The sequence below is a fragment of the Eutrigla gurnardus genome (assembly GCF_963514095.1).
Source record: "Eutrigla gurnardus genome assembly, chromosome: 19".
Taxonomy (NCBI): Eukaryota; Metazoa; Chordata; class Actinopteri; order Perciformes; family Triglidae; genus Eutrigla; species Eutrigla gurnardus.
In genome coordinates, this window is record NC_139930.1 from 1310572 (window position 1) to 1327905 (window position 17334).

The 17334-nt window shown below is 43.1% G+C and overlaps 1 protein-coding gene across 1 annotated transcript in view; it reads left to right on the forward strand.

Annotated features, from left to right (window-relative positions):
- The window catches only part of syk (spleen tyrosine kinase), a 55948-nt gene extending 38990 nt beyond the window's left edge, over nt 1-16958 (forward strand). The window contains exons 11-15 of the mRNA XM_084034437.1: nt 887-1096; nt 10068-10257; nt 11928-12068; nt 16317-16429; nt 16527-16958. Of these exons, the coding sequence (XP_083890563.1) occupies nt 887-1096; nt 10068-10257; nt 11928-12068; nt 16317-16429; nt 16527-16599 (727 nt within the window). The 3' untranslated portion in view covers nt 16600-16958. The remainder of the gene's footprint in view (nt 1-886; nt 1097-10067; nt 10258-11927; nt 12069-16316; nt 16430-16526) is intronic.
- Nucleotides 16959-17334: the final 376 nt, after the last annotated feature.

Sequence of the window (17334 nt, forward strand, 5' to 3'; positions counted from 1 at the left end):
CTTTTTCCGAACAGGAATAGCACACAAGGGTGTGCATTCCTAAAGCACGAGATTTTGATTCTGCGCCTTCGGTGACGTCACCGTGGCGGCTACTTGCATAAGCCCACCCCTCTTTCACCACCCAACCCCGCCCCGTCCGCTACCTGAAATCGCCGAAGCGCCGCCATTATGTTTTGGAGTCTGCATGCAGGCAAGCCCCCCCGGCTCTGTCCTTCCTGCGGCGAATCAACGCGCGCCTCATTACATATTATACAATGCACATCCGGACCAGTCAAAACCTCGCGCGTAATCTCGCGTGATAAAATCGCGGTACGAAAAAGGGTCAGAACAAGCTCAATGTTTGATTAAAAATTTTTTTTTTTCTTTCTAATAAGTTTTACGAATTGATCCAAAGCGATCCAAGGGGGGCTGGATACGTATAAAACCAGGTTATGACTCCTTTAAACAAGAAGGCAGCCTTCTGGGGGTAATTTCAGGTTCAGTAACTCACCCAAGGGCGCTTCAGCATGCGGACTGGAGGAGCAAGGAATTGAACCACTGATCTTCCAATTGGAAACTCTACCTCTGAGCAACCAATTTCTCTTCCTGCTGCATCTATTGTACCTCTCACACATAAATATGGATAGTAAATGGTGAATGGAGCTTAAGGCGCTTTTTAAGTCTTTTTAGCCACTCAAAATGCTTTACACCAGTTCACACACACAGAGTTTGTGTATTTGTCTTATTCCATTCTTAACCGATGATTTGTTGTTGATCCTTTTTTGTTGTCTTGTTGTGTTTGGCTTTCTGAGCTAGAGAACTGTTTTCTTGAAAGTGCATCTGTGATGAGGTCCAATACAAACCTGGTGGCACATTCATCCTAATGCTACCCCTCCCTGCTTTTAAGGGTAGAGAAGCCAGTTGCAGTCAAAATCCTGAAGAATGATGACAACAACCAGTCAGTACATGAGGAAATGCTGCGAGAAGCCAATGTCATGCAGCAGCTGGACAATCCTTATATTGTTCGGATGATTGGTATCTGTGACGCAGAGAACCTCATGCTGGTCATGGAGTTGGCCGAGTTGGGCCCGCTCAACAAGTTCCTGCAGAAAAACAAGTATGTATCTTAATTGGGTTTACTGTTTGGAACAAGGTATTCTACATTGCTTCTTTCACAGTAATACAAGTGGGTTCAAATTTTATTTTATATATTTTTCCCCTAATGGCAAAAGCACATGTTTTACTCTGTGGATAGGCTGGACATGTCCCTCTCACTTTAAAAAAAAATCCAAAAGATAAGGTGGGACAGTACTCTTTGTAATAATGTTGCAAATTCAAATTCATCATCTTTCATTAAGTATCAAGACTAGATCAAGGAAATGATTAAAATTGCTGCAAGCAGGTTTAGTGATTTAACAATGCAGAGATTTACATAGCATTTCCATTTTTTGTCAAATTATCAACAACAATGAAAATCAGTTCCATCATAATTTGTTGACTTAATTTTGTCCTCAAAAGACTGTCCTTCTAATTATATGTTTAGGTTTAGGTTGAACCTTGAGCCCAACGCATATTGAACGTGTTCCTCCAAGTATTAGACTGAACTGAAACGCTGTGCTGGTTTGAAATTTAAAGAAACTGAAGATGGCAGTTTGCAATCTTAGGGGTCTATCTGCAGTGTTTAAGGCTACATGACAGGCCGCTCGTGAACCTAACCCAGGGGTTTACGACCTGCAATATCAAAAAATCTATCTGGAGCCGCAAAACCCCCATTTGACCCCTAAACATTAAGAATCAATTGGTGAACACTCCTGTCACCTTGGCTGCAGAATTTAATTCTTTTTTTATAAATTCTGTTCAAGAAATATCAAGTCTGTTCACTGCACCTGACTGTGTTTATCATCCTGTCAACTGCGAACAGCCTGTTTTTAACATAACTGAAATCTCTGATAGAGAGGTAATGGAAATGATTTGCTCCCTTAACAATTCTAATGCCAAGGATGACTATGGGTTTGACACTAAGTTTTTTAAACTTCACATAGAGTCTCTGGTTTGCCCCATCACGCAGCTGGTAAATCAGTCTATCAAGCATTCTGTTGTCCCGACGAACTGGAAGGTGAGCACCAGTGGCGAGCGGTGACCTTTTACTGTGGTCATGCTGAAGTGTCAATACCATGCGCGCCCGTGGGGGGGCATTATATTTTTTAATAAAAAATATAATATGGTTAGTGGAAACAGCTTGTAGTGATCACGTTGGTCCAGAGTACATTTGATCACTATAAGCGGTTGATTACTAAAACCGAATTGTTATTACAGTATTTCACTTATTTTTTTATGGAGAACATCATAAATGCCAGTTGTATAGTTTTTCAATGAGAAAAATGTAACGAAGCGGTCGTCAGCGCGATCCTCTCGTCAGCTCCAAACTCACCCGTCTGCACCTCAATCACAGACCACAGCTGGTTTCCGCACAGCGTTTACAGTAACTCACTGACACGTCTCAGATCAGTAGGCGCTGCCGGTGTGTTTTTAAAACGAACTAGGCTAGTAGCGCCGCAGATTTCTCATTCCCCACCTTGTTTGACTGAGAGTGTTTCGAGATGGTTTTCATGAATGAACAGGCAATATGTCGCTGTCAGACCGGATCGTTTGACGGGAGGGGGGTCGGCTAGCTAGCCATTTATGTTTCTCATACGTGCTAGCTTGAAAGTGACGGACGAAATTCTTTGCAGTCTTTGTGATATTTACTTCAGGAGTAGGCCGACCACTTGAAATTATAGCTTTCTTTTCCTCAAAAGGTCTCCGCAAAAACGGCACTGAACGCAAAGCCTGAATATAATTAATATTTTCAGTCATTTTGACCAGGCTACACAATGAATGAACCACTGACAGTTTCCCGCTGAACAATTCAAACAAGTCATTTTTGCGCATGCGCGTTGGCAGATAAGCTGCTTCACTGACAGCTTTTTTGCCATTCAAAATGCTCATCTACAGTAAACACCTGTATCCGAAACCGCATACTACCGTACTGCCTACTACATACTGCGTTAGTATATACTGTATACTGCGTACTGAATGTGGGATTCAGTATGCTACTTCAGCAGACCGACGCCGTTCACACCGCAGTATGCAGTATGCAAGTTTCCCAGAATGCATTTCGTGGCGACCGGCAGCGGTAGTTGTAAAACAGGCGAAAAGCTGTTTTATTTCCCGCTGTAGCGCTGTTATTATGTCACTTTATTACATTTTAATATTTTTTCATGCGAGAAAGTAACCGTTTAGATCCCCAATGTGCGGTTAGTTTACCCAAATGACGGCTGTTTAGTAATTTGCCTCGATGTTTTCGGAGAAGTGAAGCTCCGGAAGGAGCGGGTCGTCTCAGAGGCAGCAGCCCGTCTCCAGAGGTGTTCCGCCGGCCAACATGCGTCGTCGTCCCGGGGGAGACAGCAAGCCAGTTATCTTAACCGCTGTTTGTAGTGGACAGTATACAGTATATAGCGCTGTCTCGGGAGCTCTGCATGTACAGAAATCACCAAATATTAATAAAAGAGAGTACTTTTTTTCATTTCATATGTACAACAGCCTGGATTTCTATTGTACCTATATAGCTTTCGTCACAATAATCAAGTAGCCTATGCACTGTACCAGGCCCGGAGTGGCTAATCGGGAGGACCGGGACAATTCCCGGTGGGCCGGTCTGACTTTTGGGCCGCGAGGGCCGGTGTTCAATTATTATTTTTATTTATTTTTGTGCCGGTGTTCAGTCATGGCACTGAGTGGAGTGGGTATCACGTGTATGCGTCGCGGGGATTCCCGCAGGTAAATAGACACAAGAACCCAGCCGAACTGTCGGGACTATCACCCTCAGAGCTGGCTGAAAAGCCCGCGGACATCGGTCAAACACCGGCCCGCCCAGGTCCACAAGAGTCCACACAGGCGGACTCTCCGTCGAACGCGAAACGCCAAGACGCGCCGCACGCAAACCAGCCGGGAAACAGACAGCTGAACACGGCCGAACTATGGGCACTTGTGCCCACAAGGCTGTGTGAAAATACACGGAATTACAAGGCTTTAGAGAACAGTGCGCTATTGTATGCTTAACATGTAAAGTTATAATTACATTATTTTAATATAATAGGTCGTGATCTAAAGTGGGCCGGTCTGAGGTATGAAACTCCAGGGCTGAAAATGAGTCCCACTCCGGCCCTGCACTGTACTTATGTAAACAAATATAAACGCCGTACTGCTCCGGCGTTTTTTTTTTTGTTTTTTTCGTCCCAGCTCCGGCGTTTGTATTTCCCTGGAAACGCTCTCTTGCTCCGTCATTACTCGATTTATCCAGGCTCCAGCGCATTGCATTGTGGGAAACAGTAGGCAGAGTAGACTGGTCGGATGCATACTGGAAATATTCTCCGAATCAGTACGACATCCGGGAACTTTTCGCATACTGCAGATTTTGCATTTGTTTGCATACTGCATACTGCATACTACATTTTGGCCAAATCAGTACGTACTAGCAGTATAGTATGCGGTTTCGGATACAGTGCACATGTTCCTTTAGCAGTAACTGTACTAGTCGGTGTCACAGTGCGCATGCGCGAAAACAAGCTGTCAGCTTTCCAGCTTTTCGCAAGCAAAACGGGACAGATTAGGCACGGAAGACCAAAACAGTAAAACTAAGGTATTGTATAATTGAACACACTGCCAGATTAATATTTTCAATTATTTTTATTGAAGGGCTTGGGCATGCACTGCATTTATAGCTTATTATGACCGCTCGCCCATGGTGAGCACGGTGAATCCAATCTTCAAATCTTGAAGTAAATCAGAAATCAACAACTATAGACCATTCAGTATTCTTACTGTCATCTCCAAAATAATAGAAAAATGGGTGGCTAAACAGTTAGTTGAACATCTCAATAACGGTTACACAACATTACATCCGATGCAGTTTGGCTTCCGGACTCACCATTCCACAGAGTCGGCCATAAGTATGTTTGTAGAAAAAAACAAGTGTCTCCTGGATAGGAACAGCTGTGTGGAAACTGTCTTCCTGGATCTTAAAAGGGCCTTTGACACCGTTGACCACCGAGTACTGTTAACTAAGCTGTCAAAATTTAATTTTTCTACACAGGCCCTCAATTGGTTTAGATCATATCTTGCAGATAGAAAGCAGTGTGTGGTGGTCAGCGGTGTCAAATCCCCTTACCTGGACTGTCCAGTAGGGGTCCCTCAAGGTTTCATACTTGGACCTATTTTGTTTTCATTTTACATTAATGATTTCTTTGATGTCTGTAAGGGTGTAAATGCACAGTTGTACGCGGGTGATGCAGTGATTTTCGCCATTGCGAAAAACACGACAGAGGCTGCTCAAATACTCACGACAGCAATGGCTCATGTTCAGGGCTGGCTCACTGATTCATGCCTTTCTTTAAATGTTAAAAAAAGTGTCTGTATGTATTTTGCTAAAAGGCCGCCAAATACTGATCATTCTGGTGTCTTTCTGGGAGGGGAGGAGCTCGCTTTGGTGAGCGAGTTCAGATACTTGGGAGTTATTCTGGACTCGACACTCTCATTCAGGAAACACATCAAAAAAGTGTCTAACTCTGTCAAATACAACCTGGCAAATTTCAAACAGATTAGGAATTCATTAACCAGCAGTGCAGCTTTGATGTTTTTACATTGTATGATCTTCTCACATATAGACTACTGCTTAACGAGCTGGTCACTGGCATGTACGACAGCACTCAAACCAATAGATTCTCTCTAAGGCCCCCACACACCGCCCAGACGTCCAACTGCCTTATCCGACCACTCTCCGCCCACTCTGTACGCGTTGTACACACCGCTTCGACGTGCTTCCGACACCACAGCAGCGTGCACGTTCTGCGCTTGCGCGAGATGCAATAAGCCTCCTTAACAGCGGGTGGCGCTAGTCTCGTGCCAGTACTCCAAAATAGGAAAACAGGAAATGACGGAACGGAGTGCAGATAAAAACAATGCACACACAGTCTTGGTTCAGTATTCGTTCGACTCGAGAAGACCTTTGTGGACTAAATACTTGGCATTTCTGGAAAGATGACTCTGGCTAGGGTGACACTCGCGTTGTGTGCTCTCGGGCTCATTATTTTACGAAGACGTCGTCTCAGTAGGGAACGAGTAGGCTTGTTTCGAATCAAGCATGCGCATGCATTTGCCTCGCAATACAAGGCATTCTGGGAAAAAAACGTCACAAATGCTGGTGATAACTTCCCTTTGCGACATGTCACATGACTTTAAAAACTTGCGGTATCTCCAGGGTACCTCCCTTCGCATGCTTTTCTCTGCAGATGGTCTGAAATAAGTGCGGACATAAGACACTCCCCTCAACGTTGCCCTAGTTGGTTAGAATTATCATGGTGGTATTTCCCACGTGAGAAGATTCCTCAGCCTCCGTCAACAACGGGACTTCAAATGCCTCGGCTCGAGTTCGTCAGTGACGAAGAAAGCCAGCGCCACTGGGCAGGCCATATTCTTTGTGCAAAGTCCGTGAAGTTTCCCCTGGCGCGATAGTTTTTGTTATGTATACAATTATTAATAAAGTTTAAATTAAAAAAAAAAAAAAAAAGCCCGTGAAGTGCACCTGTGTCCGACTTGACGTGGTGAGAACTTGGCGTGTTTATGACGAGTTCCGGCGGATCCTCTCAAGTCTCGTGCATGCATCGGCGCAAATGCATGCGATCCGAAACGCGCCCAGTAATACAGAGTTTACCATCGTCACTTCCGCCCCGCCCACACACCGCCATTGGATACTCTGATTCGCTAGCACACCGCCAATCAGAGTATCCAATGGCTCAGACCCACCTCCTCAGACTTCGCATGCTCAGTCTGATCAGACAACGTCCGCGCGGCTCCGAAAGCTTCCGACGCAGCTGTACACACCAAACATATGTGTTCCCGACCTCGTCCGAGCCACTCCAAACGCTTCAGACGTCCAACGGTTGGGCCGGTGTGTTCCTGCCTTAAAAGAGCCCTAAAGACTCTGGATAAAAAACCCTTCTCCTAACACATCTGCAAGACTCTTAAAAAACATAATTTTTTAAGTTTCCATAATTTCAGAAAACATTTAGATTTGCTTGTTGTGTGTATAAAAGTCTCCATGGTCTTGCTCCACCACCACTGAATGAATTCATAAAGAAAAGGACTCTGGAAGGTATGAGCACCAGGGCTTGTGTTAGAGGAGACTGTGAGATCCCCCACAGGCGCACTGCATTTGGGAAGAATGTGTTGTCTGTTGTAGGGGGGGAAATCTGGAATGGTCTTCCCTCTACAATAAGGGAACGCCCCACATACAGTGGTGTGAAAAAGTATTTGCCCCCTTCCTGCTTTCTTCTTTTTTTGCATGTTTGTCACACTTAAATGTTTCAGATCATCAAACACATTTTAATATAAGGCAAGGACAACACAATTAAACACAAAATGCAGTTTTTAAATGAAGTTTTCTTTTATTAAGGGAAAAAAAAAATCCAAATGTACATTGCCCTATGTGAAAAAGTATTTGCCCCCTAAACCTAATAACTGGTTTGGCCACCCTTAGCAGCAGCAACAGCCATCAAGCATTTGCGATAACTTGCAATGAGTCTTTGACAGCGCTGTGGAGGAATTTTGGCCCACTCCTCTTTGCACAGTCGTTGTAATTCAACCTTATTGGAGTGTTTTCGAGCATGAACCGCCTTTTTGAGGTCATGCCACAGCATCTTAATAGGATTCAGGTCAGGACTTTGACTAGGCCACTCCAAAGTCTTAATTTTGTTCTTCTTTAGCCATTCAGAGGTGGACTTGCTGGTGTGTTTTGGATCAGTATCCTGCTGCAGAACCCAAGTTCGCTTCAGCTTGAGGTCGCGAACAGATGGACAGACATTCTCCTTCAGGATTTGTTGGTAGACAGCAGAATTCATGGCTCCATTTATCACAGCAAGTCTTCCAGGCCCTGAAGCAGCAAAACAGCCCCATACCATCACACGACCACCACGCTTATTTTACTGTTGGTATGATGTTCTTTTTCTGAAATGCTGCGTTACTTTTACGCCAGATGTATTGGGACACACACCTTCCATAAAGTTCAACTTTTGTCTCGTCAGTCCACAAAGTATTCTCTCAAAAGTGTTGGGGATCATCAAGATGTTTCCTGGCAAACATTAGACGAGCTTTAATATTTTTTTGGCTCAGCAGTGGTTTTCGTCTTGGAACTCGGCCATGTAGGCCATTTTTGCCCAGTGTCTTTCTTATGGTAGAGTCATGAACATTGACCTTAATTGATGCAAGTGAGGCCTGCAGTTCTTTTGATGTTGTTCTGGGGTCTTTTGTGACCTCTTGGATGAGTCGTCGCTGCACTCTTGGCATCATTTTGGTTGGCCGGCCACTCCAGGGAAGGCTCATCACGGTGTTATGTATTCGCCATTTGTGGATTATGGCTCTCACTGTGGTTCTCTTGAGTCTCAAAGCTTTAGAAATGGCTTTATAACCTTTTCCAGACTGATAGATCTCAATTGCTTTCTTTCTCATTTGTTCCTGAATTTCTTTGGTTTTCACCATGATGTCTTGCTTTTGAGGAGCTTCACTTTGTCAGGCAGGTCCTTTTTAAGTGAATTCTTGATTGGGAACTTGTGTGGCAGTAATCAGGCCTGGGGGTGGCTAGAGAAATTGAACCTTGAAGTGATAAATCTTAGTTAAGTTATGTTTTAACTGGAGGGGCAAATACTTTTTCACACAGGGCCATGTAGGTTTGGATTTTTTTCTCCCTTTATAATACAAACCTTCATTTAAAAACTGCATTTTGTGTTTACTTGAGTTATCCTTGACTTATATTAAAATTTGTTTGATGATCTGAAACATTTAAGTGTGACAAACATGCAAAAAAAGAAGAAAGCAGGAAGGGGGCAAATACTTTTTCACACCACTGTATTCCTCTTTTAAAGGACAACTGAAACAGTGGCTTAAATCAAATCAAAAGTGCGACCACTGACTCGACTTGAATCAAATTACACTTTACTTTTTATTTCATTGTTATATCCTGTCTGGGTCTGGTGTCCTTCCGAGTATGTAATGTATTGCGCTGTGTCTTCTCTCTTCTATTTGTATTTTATTTATTTATTTAGTAGGGACTACGGATGCAAATTAGCATCTTTGCTATAATCCGGCATATTTACATCCATCCATCCATCCATCCATTTTCTACCGCTTATCCTGTATTTAGGGTCACGGGGGGGCTGGAGCCGATCCCAGCTGTCATTGGGCGAAGGCAGGGTACACCCTGGACAGGACGCCAGTCTATCACAGGGAGACATGTAGAGACAAACAACCATTCACGCTCACATTCACACCTACGGGCAATTTAGAGTCACCAATGAACCTATCCCCATCCTGCATGTCTTTGGACTGTGGGAGGAAGCCGGAGAACCCGGAGAGAACCCACGCTTACACGGGGAGAACATGCAAACTCCACACAGAAGGAACCCGGGCCGACTCGGGAATCGAACCCAGGACCCTCTTGCTGTGAGGCGAGAGTGCTACCCACTACACCACCGTGCAGCCCCCGGCATATTTACAGAGATATGTAATTATCGATGTTCATTAATGTGCACTGTCCCTATCCAAAAATAAATTGGCATTGGCATTGACATTAAAATGAACACAGCGTATAAAGTTAAAGTAACTGGTAATTAGAAACACACTGTGGTGTGAATGTGGAGGTCTTTATGTGTATTAGAACTGTGATAGACCGGCAAGCTGCAAAAATAAAAGAATCCATTTTTTTTTTACCAAAGTTGCAGTTCAGTTTAAGAATGCAGAAGCAAACATTTTAACTATAATTGAAGATAATTTTAACTATAGTTAAAGGTTCTTTAAACAAGATTGGGAGCAATTCTATTGCTTCTTAACGTCTCCACGACTGGGCCAGCGGCTTGCCACTAACGGTGCCATAAGGCAAAAGAGCAAGCAAAAGCTGATCCTTGTGAAAGCAATTAAAAAGAATGTTCTGATCTATATCATTTGAGGTTAACAGTGAAATTAATTACTTTTCTAATTAATATATTGATTACCCTCAGGCAAACGTCCTTAAAGAACATTGCAGAGCTGGTCCACCAGGTGTCGATGGGGATGAAGTACCTGGAGGAGCATAACTTCGTCCACAGGGACCTCGCTGCCAGGAATGTGCTGCTGGTCACACAGCACTACGCCAAAATAAGCGACTTTGGCCTCTCCAAAGCTGTTGCAGAGGAGCAAAACTACTACAAGGTAACTGTTGACCGGTACAAACTGTGAAGTCTGCAGCTTCTTGGTTGTAGATCAAGTCTATCCAAATACAGGAGGAAATAATCAGACCACAACTCACAGATGGGCAGGCTGACTTATTGGTGGAAACAAAGGGAACAAGAACGACGGAATAAACAACACTGGGGATATACAGAGAAAAGGAGGGGGGAAACAAGACAGGAAGTCAAACAAACACAGGCAGGGAATTTCTAAATAAAACAAGGAATGAAATAAAGAAAAACACAAGATCATGAGAAAAAAATGAAATACTTAAACCTTGATGAAATGGTTTATGAAAAGCTTTTTATAGATTGAATTAAAGTGAACCAATGTTTAGTATTTTAGAGTTGCACGGACCAATATAAACATTCTTTTATTCAACATTATAAAATGGATTTGATCATATTTTCGATCATCTTTGCAGTAATGCAACAAACCGCTCTTTGTCACAAAGACTGAAAACATCAAAATTAAGTTAATTATGAAAACATGGATTTAGCTGTTAACATAACATATATAACATATGTCTGTAAACACAACAGAAAGGTTACACTAGTGGCAACAACAGAAGAAACAAAGCACCGGCAATTATTATGAGTGAAAATGTAAATTCTCTACATTTGATTCCTTGGTTGCATATCACTCCCCTCTCTCCTACTCGTTTCCTGTCTGCCTTTATTCTGGCGGTGTCACTACTCACTGGATAGTTGTAGTGAAGGTTTATTGAGAATTATTATACGCTTTATAGTGGATAAAAAAGTATCCCACAGTTCTTGCTTTAAAGTAGTGAACAACCAATGGTCACTAACCAAGCATATATATCCCATCATGCATTGCACTGAAGGAAAAACGACAGAAAGAAGTGACCAGAGAGAGCAGAGAGATAGAGACAAACACATAAATTGAGATCAGGGACACAAACATAATATTTTTGCTGCAAGCAGAACAGCACATCACATCACAAATGGTGGAAAAGTTATTTGTATTTATTTATTTATTTAATAGGGGAAATACACTTCCTGCCCCATTATTGACATCAACATCGTATTACACACCTTTCACAATAAAAGCCTGAGACTTCTGTGGCCAGGGGAACTTAAATTACAATAACCTGGCTTACAATATGTATTAATTACAAACAAATGTCAGTATTTATACATTTAAGATAAATGTTTTATGATAATCCATAGGTTATATTTTTAGTTTTCTTTTTAGTAAGTATAAATATTACACCACATCTATACACAAACATAATGTATATAATCATCCAGTCCATGTTGATCCATCAGAAATATCTCTTCGCTCTATTTGTATTGTTAAGTTACAAGTTACAGAACGAACACCTGACCTATAGACACATTCCATACTAACAAACTTACTAACTAACTAACTAACTAACTAACTTACTAAAATTACTAACTAACTGGAAAACAGCTCAGGGATGCAAGTCACATTAAAGCAATATTCTAAATAATATGAAATCAATAAACGATGGTAAAAAGGAAACTGCTATTGAAAAGAAGATGTATTGGATGAAATAAAATGGAATACAATGACGGTGACTGTTGGTGGTGAGATTCTGATGTTGATAGTTATGGTGGTCTGCTCTGGAGGGGTCTGAACTACTGATGCTTTGTATGTGTCTCCTCCAGGCCAAGGCTCATGGGAAGTGGCCAGTGAAATGGTATGCTCCGGAGTGCATAAACTACTTCAAATTCTCATCCAAAAGTGATGTGTGGAGCTTTGGAGTGCTCATGTGGGAGGCCTACTCATACGGCCATAAACCATACAAGGTATAACTCACCGTCACCCCAACGCCCTGACGACACTAAGTTCACACATCAAATCACTATTACAGATGTAGAAGCAGATCTTTAGGTTTTTTTTTACAGCTGTTGTCTTTTCTACATAAGGCATTATTTAGACCAAAACACACACATTTCATTATTTGCAGTTCATGTATGGTGTCATTCTATATTATTTACACTACCTCTGTCTGGTATTTGTTCTGCCATATGTGACCAGCCATGGCAAAACCAGGAACAAGTTCAGGGCATTTTGAGAGATTCTGAAAGTGTAGTTTCTAAGCTTTCCAATGATGTCTAACACATGGAAATCTGCAATTTGCATGTATGCTTCTCCGAAAACCGTTCACTGAGAAGACTGGCCTGAAAGATTTGCAAATCTCACCTCACCTCACCTCACCTGGCCAGAAAGGAAACACAATGGTGCTCATTTGCATCTTATTCAGATAAGCCCTCCCCCCTACAGATGTCACACGATATCTGGTATCTGTTAGCCTGCAGGGCAGAACGTATTGTAGTGGTTTGAACAATGGTTATCAAAAGGTTATTTTCGTTAAGCACTTTACTGGACTGATCAGAATTAGAAGGTACTTTATTGAAATGCTTAAAGTGTACAATGTAAACATTTGAGGAAAACAAATCCTACAGTACAGTCAGTACTAGAATTAAGTGAATTTAGTCCAAGCCCATTCTCCTCAAAGTGTTTGATTATATCTGTCAGGGTGTCTTTGCCAATTCTGAAAAGGAAAACAAAGTTTCACATCATGTGTCCTCAGGTAGACTAGTTGCTAAACCGTTAGCATCACAGTCAATTCAAGCAATGCCAACAGGCCCCTTGGCACCTTACTGTGAAATCAGATGCCCACATTACGAGCCAAAAACCTCCCATTACAGCTTAGTTTTGATGTGCATATATACTTTTAAAATGACAGTACTGAGCTAGCTTAGCTAGCTAAGCAAAATAGATAACTTGGATGTTAACGGAAACTTGCTGGTTTTGCCGTGGCCCAATATTGACATATTGGGCCCTTGTTTCGTGGCGCAGCGCAGGGTGGCGGAGCCGGCGTAATGCAAGTTTCGACCAGCGCAGCCTTGCGCACGGTCAGTTTGGCAGTTTGGTGTATCGCCTGCGCCAAGATGGGTGTGGCGGCGCAGCAGGGGGAGGCGTCATAGATTCAGCTTTGCGTAGCGGAAGTTTCGTGGCAAAAAGCCTCACAGAGACTTCGCCGAAAGCCCGCCAGCTCCAACCTACTCTACTCTTGGCGTAAGGCGCAAGGATCAAATAAAGTCCATTCATTCAAGGCGAATTACAGCTGGCGGAGTGGAAGTTTGGCTGACCGGCGTGCAGTGCGTACACGTCGCCAAGACCTCACAGGCAGGTTTCCACAGTTCCAGGCACATTTAAATGCAATAAATAATCACAACAAACACTATTTAATGCAACTAATTGAATCAACACGTGAATTTATATCTATATAGATTGTCCCGTCACATCTGATGTCAGATCAAAGGCGGATGACACGCGTAACGGAAACTCAGCCTCTCGGACCAAAACATCTCCCTCTCTCTCTCCTGTTTTTTATAATATCGACATTGTTATTATTATGATACGCACGCACAGCGCGTGATGCGCGTGGTGGGAGCGGCGGCGCTGCTTCTGTCATCAGGTTGTCAAGTGACGGAACTTGCACTGAACCTCCCCTAACGCATTAAAGGTGAGGAGAGGAGCTCATTTGATTGGTGGTGATCTGAGTCGGCTGTATTAATCCCAGTCCACGCCTCGTCTCCTCCTCGTCTCCCACTCACGCCTTCTTCTCCTCCTTCTTTCCCACTTGCGCGGGTGGGCGAGACGGGAGGTGTGCCTGCGCTAGCCTACGCGGTGCACGAAACTTGCAAAGTCCAGGCGGACACACCCCGTTGGCGTGGCGCACGTGCGCTGCGCGCTGACTATGCCTAGTCTACAAAACTAGGGCCCATTGTGTTGCACATCTCTTCGGAAAATTACCTTTTTAACCCGTTTAGATCACATCCCTGGTCATACTGTAATAATTTATGACCCCCCCAAAATACAAAAAATGTACTTTGTACTTTATTTCAAAATCCAATATGTTTGCCTTCCTGTAGGTAAGTCATTTTCATAAAGTGCTTAACACATGATAAAATAAAGATAATTATGGTCAGAAGAGTAACCATAAAAAGACACAAAGCCATACACAATGAAAAACTCAACAAAGTACACAGTAATTGCATGTATTGTAAACCTGGTACATTCAGCGCACACAAACGATTTCCTTAACAAGCTTGTCTAAGATGATTTTTAAAAAGCCAACAAAATCAGCAGACTAGGGTTGCAGGCTGAGCAGTCAATGTGAGTCAATGAGAGGATGAAGGTGTGTTTGAGTATCTCTAGTTCAGCTGTTGATACTACAGATCTGTTTACTCAGATTTCTTCATTGGAAAAAACAATATAAAGACAAACGACGAGGATTGATCTACTCAACGACACAGGAACCTCCTTCTTATCAGCACCGTTTGCTGTCCAGCCCCTGAAGGCGTTATGACAGTCCAGGAGCCGAGGTCACGAACAATCTTCACTAAGTTTGAATGAGAAGTAGAGTTGGATATCATCCGCATAGAAATGATGAGCAACATTGAATCGGTTTATAATCTGTTAGGAGGAATTTGAATAAACAAAATGTGACACCTGCTTACATCAGCTAGTACTAACAGTAACTAACACATCCATCCATTGTCTACCGTTTAACCTGTATTCAGGGTCGCGGGGGGGCTGGAGCCGATCCCAACTGACAATGGGCGAAGGCAGGGTACACCCTGGACAGGACGCCAGTCTATCGCAGGGCCGACATGTAGAGACAAACAACCATTCACACTCACATTCACACCTACGGGACATTTAGAGTCATCAATCAACCTATCCCCATCCTTCATGTCTTTGGACTGTGTCTTTTGAAGCCGGAGAACCCGGAGAGAACCCACGCTTACACAGGGAGAACATAGAAACTCCACACAGAAGGAACCCGAACCTGTCCCAGGAATCGAACCCGGGGCCCTCTCGCTGTGAAGCGACAGTGGTACCCACTACACCACCGTGCAGCCCAGTACAAACACATTTCAACCAGTAATATCATCACATCCATCCATTAATCAACCGACAACTTTTAATGGCAGTTCAATTCAATTGTATTTATAATGTGATATCACAACAGAAGTTATCTCAGGACACTTAACACATTGAGCAGGACTAGAACACGCTCAAGATTTTCAGAGTAAATACAATTTCAAAGTCCCAACATCACCCAGGGGCAAGCGTTACAGCGACAGTGGCGAGAAGAAACTGCCTTTATAGGTTTTTAAGGCGGGCTCACACCGGACCGAAAATCGGCGTCTTTGAGAGAGTCGGCGTCCGTGACATGAGTCTACTTGGTGTGGTCGCTCGAATCGGCCTACGTCGGCGTTCATTTCAGCCGATTCAAATGTGTAATCCGCCATTCGAGTCGGTCATTCTTTTACCATTCTGATTGGTGGAGGCTAGCAGCTTGACTAGCGAATCAGTGAAGCCCGGAAGTGACGATGGTAAACATACCAGATAACCAGTGGAATCAAAGAAGGTGGTCTAGAGAGGACCGCCTACTTCCGGTTTTCATGTTTTTTGGCCCACAATACAGATTAGCGCCGCCTGTTGTTTTGGAGACATTACATCTCGCGCAAGCGCGGAACGTATGGCATCGGCTGTAATTCCGTAGGTGTGAACCGCCCATGTCGTTGTTCGAGTCGGCCATATTAAGTAGCCGACGCCGAATTTACCGACGCGAGTCGGGCAGTTCTTCCGGTGTGTACACACCTTTAGGCAGAAATCTGGTGCAGCCCAGGCCCTTGGGTTCCAACTGCATTTGGTGTCGGAATTAGTATAGTAGTAGTAGTATTAACAGTAGTGGTAGTATTAACAGAAGGAGTAGTATCAACAGTAGTAGTCCATCTTTTCAACCATTATATCAAATCCCTCCTAACGTTATGTCCCACCTCCTGTTTCACTCTAGAAACACCGTCTCAGCTCGACTTCAAGATTATACTCTAATATGGTTACTTTTCTCAAGAAAAATCACAACTCACATGAAACAGTCCACTGATACCATTTAGTATCAACTCGACCATTTTGCATTCCTTTCAGACGTACTGAGCTATACCACCTTAAATCTGGCGTTTCAATGTTCACAGGGAATGAAAGGAAACGATGTACTGCAGATGATCGAGAGTGGAGATCGCATGGAAGCCCCAGTGAACTGCCCGCCAGAGATTTACGACCTCATGAGGAAGTGCTGGACATACAAGTAAGTCATCACACAGTACAAATCACATCATCAACACACTTCTACGCCAGTTGGGATTCATGTTTTTGAAACTACTTGCTGTTTCCATGTGCTACAGGGCGGCCGAGAGGCCTGGATTTACTGTCGTCGAGGCAAGACTACGAGACTATTACTACGACATTGCACAGTGATTCTTCACATGAATGTTATAAGATTATGCAAACCATTGGTTGATGAAAAACGATGTTTAATAATGTATGAAGGACTGGAGATGGTTATTAATTATAAATGCTTGAATTCTAACCATGATTATGCAAATTACAACATTTATTTTATTACTTGTTCTTGTTCCTTCCTGAATGTAAACAATATGCAAGATGTTTTTCATACTGTGAGTGAATATAGCTGAACCATTGCATTGTCATTATATTTTAACATGAAATCTTTGAATCCTGATTGTACGAGTGTGATGGAGAGACGAGACTAGGGTTTCCATCACTGTGACTCATTATTAAAGGAGCAATAAACAACTTTCAGTCACTTTCATTCATATAGCAGTTAACAATACTTTGCTATGTAAAGATGTAGTGGAGAAATGTAGAGTAATACATCAGCTACATTTTCTCTAAAGAAAGGAAGGAAGCTGCATTTTATCTTGTTGGTAAGTCGGAAACTAATTGTAGATCCTGGGTTTAGGCATTCTGCGAATAGTGCTAGTTGTAGGAGTCATCGAGGAAGTCCATCAGGGAAGTCATAACAACTCAACCACCACCCATCACAGCCATGTGTCCTGTCCCAGTCAGGACAGCAACCGAAGTCTGCCTCCCGAACCAGAACCGTAAGACTTTCCAGAGAAGAGGAGCTTGATGGCTGAAAGCTCTGGCCCCTGTTCTAATTTTGGAGACTTTAGGAACTACAAGTTACCC